This window comes from Calonectris borealis, chromosome 22 (genome assembly GCF_964195595.1).
Source record: "Calonectris borealis chromosome 22, bCalBor7.hap1.2, whole genome shotgun sequence".
NCBI classification, from domain to species: domain Eukaryota; kingdom Metazoa; phylum Chordata; class Aves; order Procellariiformes; family Procellariidae; genus Calonectris; species Calonectris borealis.
The window spans coordinates 4,778,741-4,791,560 of NC_134333.1; the positions used below are offsets into that span (position 1 = coordinate 4,778,741).

Genomic DNA, 12,820 nt, shown 5'->3' on the forward strand with positions numbered 1-12,820 from the left:
TACTCTCTAAGACACGACTGTTTCTGTTGTGTTTAACTTAAAGTTAACTAGAAAAGCATGACTCAAAGTCAGGGGATCACAACTCTGTAATGGGCTGGGCTCCTTCCCCCAGGTCACCTTCTCTCACGCCAGATGCCTGCATTGTCTAGATATATCTAACTCCTCAGTGCAGAGATTGTCACTCATGACTTGCAAATTTTTACGATGCCCCAGTTCCTGGGGTTCCTAATTCCCTTTCAGAAATGTTACCTGTCATTAGCGCAGGGCAGAACTATGGGATGTGATGCACCTCGAGCGCCAGGGCAAAAAGTGATACACACAATACAAAAAGGCGACTGATAGTTTGATTCGGGGAGCGGGGGGAGGAAAAGAGATGCATAATTGGCACCATCACCCTGGATCCACCACCATAAAATAACCCCCTGCGAGGCAGCATGCTGCAGAGGGGTAACTTCACAGACCTCAGCTGAGTTCCTGTGATACATGCACCCCAGAGGCAATTCCAGGTCTCCAGTGTACAGCAAGGTTAAAACGTGGTTAAAATGCACTTGGAGTCTAACGTCCAAACTATAGACCTGGAGATGACGGACATGAGCTCCATCTGTTTGTAAACTGGTATTTCTGAGGCACAATTCTTGCATCAAGGTGAGACTACTCAGCAGTGTGTCTTTGAGTTCAAAGCAGAAAGGATTCAACCAGCTCCCAGAGAACAGCACTGAAAACCCCCTGCTGCCAGAGTCCTTTTGCCTTGGTGCAGGAACACGGCTGTCCCTGCTCCATCAGGATCCAGTCTCTGGTTAGTTGCCTCCTTGGTCCCTTAATTCTCTTCTTTCCAGGAACCAGGGTGCAAGCCCGCAGTATTTCAGTGTCACCACCTCAATGCATTTACATAAGTGCAAGTGAGGGATGGAGGAGGGGGATATTCCTGCAGATGAGAGTACAAGTTTTAGCTCAGGAGAGATATTTTTGACTGCTTCAGTGTTCCTGCTGTCCCCACACGACCCCCGCTCTCTGTCCCTCCTTCCTGATCTGATATCTGACAAAACCTCTGGTTTTCACCCCTAACACAGGGGCTCTCCCCAGATCGGAGGATCTCAACATTGAGATAATAGGAGCACTGGACATTTTTGGTGTTTGCCTTTGCCCTCACCCCACAGCAGAGAATCAGGTCTGTCTCTCCCTACTGCTTTCTTGTACTCTAGGACTTGTCTTGACCCTCTAGCACTGACTTTACTGCTTGCAGCTGTAGACCACCTCTTCCTGCATGCACTGTTGGCACTCAACGTAGCAACACCACTGCACTTGACAGTGGCAAGAGAAGGTAACCAGCCGACTCTGGGTGTTATAGCCTCGTCCACAGCACATGCTGTCACAGTTGCCCTCTCGAGAGCAGGTCCTTCCAGCAGTTCCCAGGGAGTATTTGCTGGGACGACAGAAACTGGGGGAGTCTTCCACGTACACCAGATCAGTAGAGCGGGGCGAAGCGGGGTGCTTGGGGGAATGGCTGTGTCTCTGTGGGCCAGCCAGCTCCGAGTGTCCCACAGCATCATTGGTGGTGCTGAAGACCTTGATGGCATCATCGTAGCGCAGCTTCAGCAGTCGTCCAATCTCATGGAAAGGCGAAAGCTGTTTCCAGCATGTCCGGACAGCGCATGAGCCGGAGACACCATGGCACTTGCATGTGGTTTTGAGACCGTTTTTCACAGCCTGATGAGGAAGAGAAGTGGTAGTCATTATCTGCCAGGACCATGAGCCTAGTTCTGGGTAGAAGCAACACCTCAGATTGCAGACAGCCTGGAAGTACTTCAGTTTTATTGGTATTATTCCTATTTTATGGAGGAAGAAGTGAAAACAAGAAACAAAAAACAACAGAGGAATGGCTACAGAGTTGACTGGTGAGCCAGAGAGTAGAAAGCCTGAATGAGGACAAATGGCTGAATACTGAGGCCAGTCAAATTCTTACTAAGCCTATTTGGAATAGCAGGAGTAGTCAACCATGAAACTGAGTATCTCCAGCATGGTGGATTCCCTTTGGTATATTCAAATCACGATAGTGCTCTAATCAAACAAGTAATTGGACTCAGTAAATGGAAACCAATGATAAGTCAGTAGCCTGTAACATACAGGCCAAAATGCTTGATTTAATGGTCTCGCTGACCCAAACTTCTGACATGACTAGTTCCATAGCAAATCGCCAGCAGACTCATAATTGATCTCAAGAGTGTCAACCCTTAATCTACTTCACACATCCCACCAGCTCTGAAGCTCTAGCTGTTCTCAAAACTCCCCGTGGCCGTGGCATAACCCATGGGGTATACAGCCAGTGAGTTTTACAGCTGTCACTCAGCCCCTGGTGCCACTAGAGGATACAGGATGCCACTCTGACACTCAACATGCAACTCCTCACACCAGAGTTCAGGAGACTTTCCAGGGAGCTCTCAGTACCGTAAGGTCCACGACACACCGGTAAACAAGTCTGGTTTGTGAGTAGGGGCAGTGAATGTCCTTCTCACAAACAGCCTTGGCTGAGGATGGGTTAGAAGACTTGCATTGAGTCCTAACTTCTTTCTAGGCCTGCTGCTGCTGCAGCTCCTCACCTTGATGCCAACATTGGTGTTGTGGATGTCCACCTTGGCCCGCAGGTCTTTGCCAATCCTCTTCTGACCCAAGAATTTTTTCAGGAACTTGGTGCTGTATTTGAGGTTGTCTCCACAAACGCCCCACTGCCAGGCCTTGCGGTTCTCCAGGTCTGGGGAGTCATCGCAGGTGCAGCGCTCCATGCGCCCAGCACTACACGCCCTGGCCAGGGAGTGGGTGAGAGCTGCGGAGGACACTGCATAGAGGAAGGCAGTTTCCTTAAAACCTGCACAGGAGAAGGATTAGGAGAGGGTAGGAGCAGGAAAGGCAACATAAGGTGTTTATCCACCTCACTGGCTCTCCTGACTGTCCATGAACTAAAACCAAGCACAATACTTAGAAATACAAAGAGACAAAACTCTTCCATAACCTGCACACCATTCCTAGCAGAGAATCTCAATACCATGTTTGAAGTAACTGGTGTAGTAACACGCCAGTCTCACCTGGTGGCTGTGACTGATTCAACATGGAGACAGGAGACCACTCATGAATAATGGGATGGGTGGCAACAGCCAAACAGCCCTGGGAAAATATTCAACTGCAAAAAGCAATAGTCATGAAACTCCATTTGTCCTCAATCCCACCACAGAGCTGATAGGTGTGAATAGAGACTGTCACTGAAATCATGTTGTGGCTTAAAATCAGGAAATATTTAGTAGAGACTGAAAAAACATTTTAAAAATCTGACCCGTTATTTTAAAATGTTTTTACCTGGGACTGTGCTGCCACAGTATGGTAGTATTTCATGTGGAAAGATCACAAGTAGTTTGATTGGGAAAGGTTCTATGTTGAAGGACATCTTGGGCAAGAAGGATGCACGAGTGGATTTTCTGACTTCTTTGTAAATTATCTACTCCCAATGACTGCGGTGATGCTTTCTGAAGCTATTCTCCTTTCTAAAGCAGGCTTCCCAGCTTGGCTACATTTGCCCTGACGTATGTGACATACCACGACATTTTAACCAGGAAAGAAAGTACAGTGCCTGAATAGAAATTCAGCCTGAAGACATGGAATCAGATAGGAATGGGAATGTTGATATGGCACCCATGAGCTCCACAGAAGTTCTAGAAAACACTGATTGACACAAACCTCACCTAAACCCCAAAATACTTCGGTTTGATTTTTTCTTTCCTCTCCTATTTAATCCAGGGGAAAATCTTAACATTTCCTCCAGAGTTTATTTGCAGAAATTAAAACTATTAATAGGAAATCACTTAACAAGTCCACAATTTAGGAAGCAGAGCAAGGAAGAGAAAGACAGATGTCTGATCAATAGCTCAGAGTGCAGGAATGGATAAGATTGGCTAAAATAGAAACATTTTGGTTTATGAAAAATAGAACACTTTCACATTACAGGGAAGGAAACACACTGAAGCAAACAAATATTCCACATTGGAAAATGCCAAATTTCCTTCCACATCAGAAGGAAACAAATCTGTTTCCCCCAAAAATGGAAGAGAGAGGGAGAACCACAGAGACCTGACCTAGTCTTGCAGTTAGCCCTGCTTTGAGCAGAGGTTGGAAGGGACCTCTAGAATTCATCCAGTTCAACCTCAAATCTTTCCATCATTTTGTTCCCTCAAAGAATTCCCAGATCAGACCACTGACAGCTGAGATCCGGGTGAAGTCACCATAAATCTGACAAGAGAACAAGACAAAGAGTTCTTCTGATAGCTATCAGTGAGAAGAATGAAAAATCAACTAATCATGAACATAATGGAGAGGCTGCATTAGCAACTTCAATATAGACTTCATAGGAGCTCGTTGGAATTCCAGAATTCTAGATGAAACATCTAGCAACAGTATGGATGTGGATGAGAGAGTCAAGAAAATGTGGAGGAGATCAAGGAGGTCAATCAACAAACTGCTTCCTACCTCACCATTTTAGTTGCTCTATCACTGGGACAAGTAACTTGCAACTAAACTCTCTGGTTGATGATGCTCTATAAAATCTCTCAGGGTGGAATAATAATGAAAAAATGTCACCAAATCCATCAAAAGTTTTGGAAAAGCTGATGTGGGACACAGTCAATACAGATTACGGATAGCAAGATGATGATCACAGGTTTTCAAACAGTGGCTAACCCAAAAGAAGGATATAAGAGACGATAAGGTACATTTGAGATCCTAAAACTGAAAAATAATTCCGGTAGCTAATCTCCAATTGCTTACCAGATTCCCAATATCCTATCTGACATACTGATACCAGAAGAGAAGATAGCATTTTAGAAACACTTTCCCATACCATATAAAGCTAGCAGTACCAGTCAGCTCCACATACGCTGCTAAATCTGACTTTGTGGAATACCACACTGCTCCTGCTATTTCTGACCAGTGATGGTTTGGTTTCTTCTGTGGCACTCCACGTAAGTGCTGGCCAGATTTCAACCCACTTGAAATCAGAGACCATTGCTTGTGGTCAGGCCACTGCAGACAGCAGTAACTGAAGATAACGAGCATACTTTCAAATCGTCTCCTTCTTCTCCCCCATCCACCTCCTTTTATGGCAAAGGTTCAATGTCACCAGGCTGCCAAATGCTTGTCTGAAAAGTCTAAGATGATTCCTTCTACTTATTGTTATAAGGGACTGATCACTGTTTAATTGTTTAATTCACGAATCACATGAGTAAAGGAAAAACTGAATGGTCCTTAAGTCCTTGTGGAATAACAATGAGCAACAGGGCAGCTGTAGAAGCTGGACATAGCACAAATGAGCAGGGATCAGCTCCAACAAGCATGATTTGAGAAGATCTAAATGGAGGTTTCTCCATGTGTCCTGGGTATCTATCCTCCCACTATGTCAATGGACCTCTTGTCACCACAGCCAGTGGAGCCTGGACCCGATGCCCAGGCTGTCAGGGTCTGGTTTAGGGATGAGTGAATCTCCTGACCACACTGAGTTGCCAGTGACTATAATGAAATCTTAAACACTCAATGCAAGGGGGAACATCTAAATGCAGATGTCTTTGCTTGTCAGTTTGGTTGCAAACATCCAGCAGAGAGTTGAATTCCAAGATGTTGAAGCAAGCCAGCTCCCCCTGGTAGGACCTTGCACATGTCTAAGTCTTCCCTGAGCTCTCCGGAATTATTTCTTAGCTCAGCGGCCTATAAATACAGAAGGAAGTTTGCTGCAATGGCAAGACACTGTTCTGTGGTGTGGTGTGCTCTAGACCACAAGTAAAACTATAATAGGAGGAGTTTAGCCATGTGGTGATTCTGCCAAAGGCAAGATGCTCAAGGTCAAAGATTTTTCAATGCTACAATGAAGATAGTGTGAGCATTTCAGAGCAAGTGGAAGAGACATTTCTCGGGGGGGCAGGGCGGGGGAACCAACAAACAAACAACATTCCAAAAAAACAACCAAACAAAAAAACAGAGCAGACCAGAAAGCTATAGAATTGTAGAAAGATTTAGGATGGAAGGTCTTCTCAAGGTCTTTAGTACAACCTCCTGCTCAAAGCAGGGCTAGCTCCAATGCCAGATAAAGTTGCTCAGGGCTTTGTCCAACTGAGTTCTCAAGATCTCCAGTGATGGAAATTATATGTCTCTGAGCCACCACTACTGTGCTGTACCATTCCTAGATCCCTCATGACATCAACGAAACCATGGCTTAAAGGTCAAAGAATCTGACCAGCATGAAGCAAAGAAATGGACTGATGGAGGGAAGGATTGTAGAGTGCTCGTTTCTCAAGAAGGATTTTTCTGAGTGGCTGGATCTAAGTTGTCTTTGCTATAGGTATTTATTTTCCACAAATCACCACGTTGTTTGAGATTAAATACTGCTTACCTGACCTCCAGCAGCAATTGACTGCCTTTAGGGCAAACCTTGGAAACCAAAAGATCATCATTGCTTTACAAACTTTATAGAAAGACACCAACTGCCACCGTGCAACAAGATGACTTGAAATGTCTGTCCAGAATAATTTTAAATCTACCTATTTTCATGGATTTTTAAAGAAGTGGAGAAGGAATGCAGAAGGATTTTGCATGGATCAGTGAAGAGTAATAGCCATCATAATTGACCGCAATAGTCATAGAGGGATTGTAGGGTACGCAAAAGGAGTTTCCCAGCTGTATCCAGAGGAGTGTCAATGTAAAACAACAGATGGTGCAGACTGTGAAAATAAATCCGGCTTTTTTTTTTACTAAAAGTATGTAAATACAGGAAAAAAAAGATGTTGGCATCTGTAGAAGCAAGAAAAGCATAGGTGATCCCAATCAGTCACAGAAGATTTTCAGTTGTCACTGCAAATTACGTGTGGCTTTTTACCTATTACAAAAATGAACCAACTCACCAGGACATGATTTTTTTTCCCCTCTTGCACTCATAAGACCATTAAAGACAGTTAAAAAGCGTATGTTTTTCTTTACGGTTTCTCTAGGACCATGGCAATATCAAATGATTTAATAATTTCTAAAACTCTTCATCACTACTTGGGTGAAAGGAGCATAGTCCATTGTCTGACCAACAATTTCCAAGGCAGCAACAAAACAACTGTAGGAATATGTGAGAAACAGATCAAAACTGGCAGCTGAGAGTGTTCATGTTCTTTGTGAAAGAAACTAACCTATTTGCAAGTTAAAGGAAAATGAGAACTAATAACTGGCTCCAGCCAACTGTCCTTTCATATAGGAGATGTATATAGCATACTTTTCTGTATTAAATCATCATTTGATCCTTAAGATTGTGTAATAAAAGTTTTCAAACACTTATCCTCATCTGCCAAAACAGGTTTTAAATTACAGGTGATATTTTATTTTGTCAGTCAGGAGTCCATGGAGATGTTGAGGCATGCCACCATGAGATAATTAAATGTTTTCCAGCTATTTGAAGATGAGGATTATTCAATTGTCATTTTCAAGTTTTTTGAGGTTGATGAAGGTACAGATGTCAGAAAGTCACTCAAAATGATCACGAACAGTTTCTTGCAGAGTCTGCTAAAAAATTCACAGTAGAGTCTTGCAATGAAGTAAACCTGATCTTGTATGTGCTGGTTTACTAAAATATTAACTTAATATTTACTTTAATAAAAATTGATAATTTTAAATGGTAACGTTAAAAAGTTTCAATCCCAATGCTAATTAAAATTAACATTTTAATTTTATCAAAGTTAATATTGGCTTATTCAGCCCCTTTTTTTTAAGACATTATCTTACTAAACATTATCAAAGGACTGAAACTCAGTAATACGGAAGACTGGAACTCAGTAAATGCTGCTAAACGTTATTGAAGGGCTGAAACTCAGTAACAGGCTGGTCAGGCACGTTTGGATGAGGACAGGTTCAGCAGAGTCTATGTGCATGCTCTGGGAACTTTTAGTAAGAAATAGTTTCAGGGTCTATCTTCATTCTATTTTTCTCAAACTCTTATAATTTAAAGGATTTATTATGGTCCCTCCTACCTCAAATACAGAATTTACAGAACATTTTCTTCCTCTAAAGCCTTCTGTGAAACAGAAGCCAATGGCTCTTCTGTCCACTCTGTCTGAACTTCTGCAGAAACTCCAAATATATGTGAGAGAGTCTTAGGAGATATTTGTAAGCATGCACTGAAATGCCTTAATGCTGATAAATAGCTTTTTCCAACAGTAAATTAGGACTAAATTCTGTATCTGAGAACAGCAGAGATTTACATATGGAAATATCCGAAGAGCTGAAAAGAGTCTTTTCCAAAAACGTCCCTTGACATAAAGCACTAACCCTTACTTTTCACAGTATAATCTCTGATTGCCAGCCTAGGAAACTCTGGTCTCGGACAAAAATCCAGAAGCCAAGGGTGTGAACTTCCTTCTACTTTTCAATCTGTGACAAATCACACAGGGAAGATGAGGATAAGGCATATTTTGTAACAAAAGGGCCCAAATTGCACAGCTCCTATCCCTAGGCAAAACAGATGATCTCTGCACTCCCTGGTTACTGCCCCACTTTGCTTAATTTGAGATGAATATCCCAGGGGCTACAGCACCAAGTGAGATTTTATACTGCAAACAAAAGACTACCTTGTACCTCGCTTCAGCAGGCTGGTCCGTCCCTCCAGGCTGCAGTTCCAGCGCTCGCTGCGGAACTGATACTGGCACTCCATGATCCCAAGGCGGATGGCATCCCGCAGGGTCTCTGCCAAGCCAGGCTCCCTCCGGCAAAGCCTCTTCTGCTTGCGGGACAGCTTCAGCAAGTCACACTGCTTCACGTGGACCTTTCCCTGGGCAGAGTTTGTGGAGGGTCCCAGGGCTGGGAAGTGGGTCAGAGCTTCTTTCCCGGTCAAGCTGAAAGAAAAGGGAAAAAGCAGTGAGTTATGGAAGACGGCAGTCATGGAAGAGAAAGGGTGATCAGAGGGAAGGATATTCAGAAAGCTGCTGGTCAGGGTACTTTACCAGCTCAGAAGATTAATCAATAAGATTGATTAGATCTAGTATCCCATCTCCACCACACACCAAGGCAGAGTAGCAGACTGTGGGGAGAAAGAAGAGACGCATGTGTGTTGTCACCAGCAACCTCGGGTGGGAAGTTTTCTCGACTTCATGAAAAGGACATGTTTACACCCCTGCAGTTTTGTTTCCTTCGCAGTACATTCACCGCCACATACAGAGATTTGTTTTATTCAGTGGTGCTGCAGGTCACTGTATGTCACAGCTCTGTGCTAACACCATAAAGCATTAACCACGTCCTTCCAGGGGTTTGTGTGCACTGCTGCCATACCACTGACATAGCTAGGAAAGACCAATAGGGAGACATTACCAATGACCACCTTTCTAGACCAAGCACAACTTTTGCAGGAAAACATTTTCTTACTGAAAAAATAAAGGAAAGGTCAACTACAAATGTATTGCTAAATGCAGTGTTTTTATATGTGATTCAGCTGAAAAATGTCACAAATTTTTGAGACAAATGGTTCACTTTTCATGGCAAGACTATATTTTTGTTGCAAAATTTATCTCCCTTAATATCTTTAGGATGCGTGAAAACGCACAGAAATTATTTTACATTGATGCAAGATTTGAGGGCTGCAAACAAACTGGGAAGAGTCACGCATTTGCACAACACTGATCAGGAGTGCCACTCCTGATTACCAAACAGGTAAGAATCACAGAGCGCATCAACCCCCCCACGCCGAAAAATACCAAAACCACACAGATGAATGGAAACCTCCTAAACCTTTACATTGGACACATCTCAGCCCCAACATTAACATTTGCAGACTACGCCTCCTCTCCCCCAAACCCCGTTGTTTTCTTTGCAAGTCCACCACTAGTTCAACATGGACAAACAGACGAGCCAGTTGGTTCTTGTTCCTCTCCCCCAGTCAGGCAAACTGGGCTATGCTGCTCCACGAAGTGAGTGTGGGAGTCAGACAAGCAAAGCTGGATAGGGAGGGATGCAATCAGGAGCAATCTCTGAAGCACGTCTACAAAGACTATCTGGCTGCTAGCACCCCCACCAGCGACTCTCCATCGTCTTCCCTGCACAGGTCAGCGCTTGAGCAAACCAAGCCAGACGGAGATGGACACTAGTTAGTAAGCTGGTACAATGCCAAACAAGCAATTCCCCAAGCAGTGTAGGAAGTGAGATTCTTCACCTCTGCACCATTATCGGGTTCCTTGTAAAAGTGTGGCTCTTTCGCAGCTAAATTATCCGACCAGGTCTGACTGGTCATGTTCCCAGGTGTTTGTTTCTGCACAGCAAATGCGTCTGTGCCAGCAGAGAGAGAAGAGGAAAGTCTGTGTCAGTGAACATGACAAGTGTCCACGTTGTCTACCACACTCCAGTTCACGAGTAAAGAATTTTAACCGATGGAGATGACCAAAACAAAAACTTACCTGGCTCCACAAAAGACAGACATTTCTAACACTCAGCTGTTCAAGTAAGACCATACTCTTAGAAGGGATATAATCTTCATTATGGAGGAGGCAAGTCAAGCACTGCAGCTGCAATTTTAGTCCTCTACATATTTTATAGACATCTATTTCTGAGCTAGTTGTCTAGATCTCTCTGTAGTCAATCCAGTCTACTCAGGCACGGGAGTTATAGCACAATTCAGCTGACCTAACCCCGCAGCATTCTGCATTCTTTCTCACAGTAGCCTACAACCTCCAGATGCACTCACACGTCCGTAATTGGGCACAAGTGCGATTAACTAACACATGGAAATCATCCAGAGACCTGCAAACCAACCAAGAACCAAGGAATCATTGTGAATCACAGCAAGTATTAAATTTTAGAAACCAAGTGAGTGAGAACAATCTCTTAATCCCGTTGTCACTGCTGAACTGGGGGACAGAAACACAAGATGTTCCAGTGAGAGCCAAGAGATAAACAGGCAATACTGGAAACAGAGACGATATTTGGGGTCAGGTTCAGCCCAAGAAACTGGAATTAACCCAGCTTGATGAGCCTCAGAGAGCAATTTAGACTGCACAGTTCAAAGCCCTATCTGGCACCGAACACTGCACAGAGAGGGCAGCTACAGCTGGTGCTCAAGGGACATGGCAGTCCTGAGCTGGAGGAACTGTGGTGAGGGACACAAGATTGACCCAAGTGACTGAGACCAGCACATGATGAGCAACCCTGACTGCTTTGCCTGCCTCACTGTGGTGCTTAAAAACCAAAATACGTGTTCGTTGGAATTATATTTCCTTGGGTGCATACACACATGCTCTGCACAAGCTCTGAAGCTCAAGAAGATCAAGATATGCCAACACCAGCATGGGCAGGGAGAGGCTTAGATGTCAACAACAGTCTGACTTCTTAGGGACGTTCAGACTGTACCCAACTCACTGGGACAATGCTGGGTTCAGGAAGAGGTGTTGCTATGACATCAGTTGGGGGAGGAACACTCACCCAGAGAGTCAGAGACCTGCACTTTGCTTGGTAGTGGGATTCCAGCACTCAAATGCCAGGAAAGTGCACTGGGCAACAAGTTAAATGCGAGATGTGGTTATTCTCTATTTGCCATGCAGTATCTGTGCTCCCAAGCAGCAAAGTTTCCCAAGTTCACGGCACAGAGAGAAGAAATAAAAAAAGGGAACTGACACTGGAAATAAGAGTTTAAGAGCCTCGTATAACAACACTGAAATTGCTCACTGCTGGAAAGCCACATATGCAATTTTACTAAACTCCTGTATACCAAGCTACTGATTGTCCACATACCAACAGAACTACCACCCATGCCAAGCATCCTAACTCCCAAAAATCCCTTCTCAGAACAAAGACAGCTCCCCTCCTGCCAGTCTCCATCCCCATTTTAGTGTCCTCCATCCCAGCTAAACTGGCATTCATCCCTTGTCAGATATTTTTGAGACAGTAGCAGCAGCTTCACTATTTAAACTAGTCATCTCCTTCCTGTGAAACACGTGATCAGCTCTCAGACCTTCCTTTTCATGGGGGCTTCAGAAGCAACAGGAGCTCTAGTGTAGAGGCTTGATGGCTCTATTTCCAAAGGAGTCCAATAGTACGACCTCAACTGGGGATAAAACACAGAATTGCAAGATAACTGCTCACTTTTTGTTCTTGTCATTATACATGCTCATCCCAAGGGGCTAGGATATTGGCCTAAAATCCATGAATCCCTTCTCATGGGGAAAAGATATAGTAGACAGTACTTTAGTCTAGTGGTAAACAGCAAAGCAAGACCCATACGATGAAAGCTAAAGTCAGAAATTCAGACCTTAAGCAGACACAATTTAACTAAGGGCTACTGAGCTCCTCCAGGTTTGTCAGGGGCTTTGATGCATTTCCTCAAGTAGCAACTGTAAAGTCAAGACTGTGTGCTCTTCTGTAGCTCACTGGATGTCAAAGTATTCACATCAGAGTGCTGACTCAGAAGGGAAAACATGGTGCAAAAGATATTGCTTAAAACTGCATGAGTGTAAAAGGGAGAAAAGGTGGCAAATGTATCTTCAAATTTTTATAAGACAAGTGATGATCTACACAGCCCAGGAGAGAGCTGTACCGGGGAAGTTGTTAGAAACTCTAAGAATAGAGTAGAATTAGTGGGCATAGGTTAAATACAGACCAGTAGAGAAGAGTTAACACAGCTTCTGTAGAAAGTAGTCACGCCTCATAAACCTACTAGAGGTCTCTGAAGGAGTCATTGAACAGAAAGACCCAGGACAAGCCAGATGTTACAGTCTTCTTGGACTTGTAAAGTTGACAGATTTCCAAAATAGCTTGTGTATGAAGACAAATA

The 12,820-nt window shown here is 43.9% G+C and overlaps 1 protein-coding gene across 1 annotated transcript; it reads right to left on the bottom strand.

The window, feature by feature from the left end:
• Nucleotides 1-1,230: 1,230 nt before the first annotated feature.
• Nucleotides 1,231-8,734, bottom strand: WNT9B (Wnt family member 9B). The gene is made up of 3 exons (XM_075171840.1): nt 8,644-8,734; nt 2,598-2,863; nt 1,231-1,707 (listed from the first exon to the last, which is right to left on the bottom strand). The coding sequence occupies exons 1-3, from the start codon at nt 8,717-8,719 to the stop codon at nt 1,231-1,233; spliced, it is 819 nt and encodes a 272-aa protein (XP_075027941.1). The 5' UTR covers nt 8,720-8,734.
• Between the last annotated feature and the right edge of the window lie 4,086 nt (nt 8,735-12,820).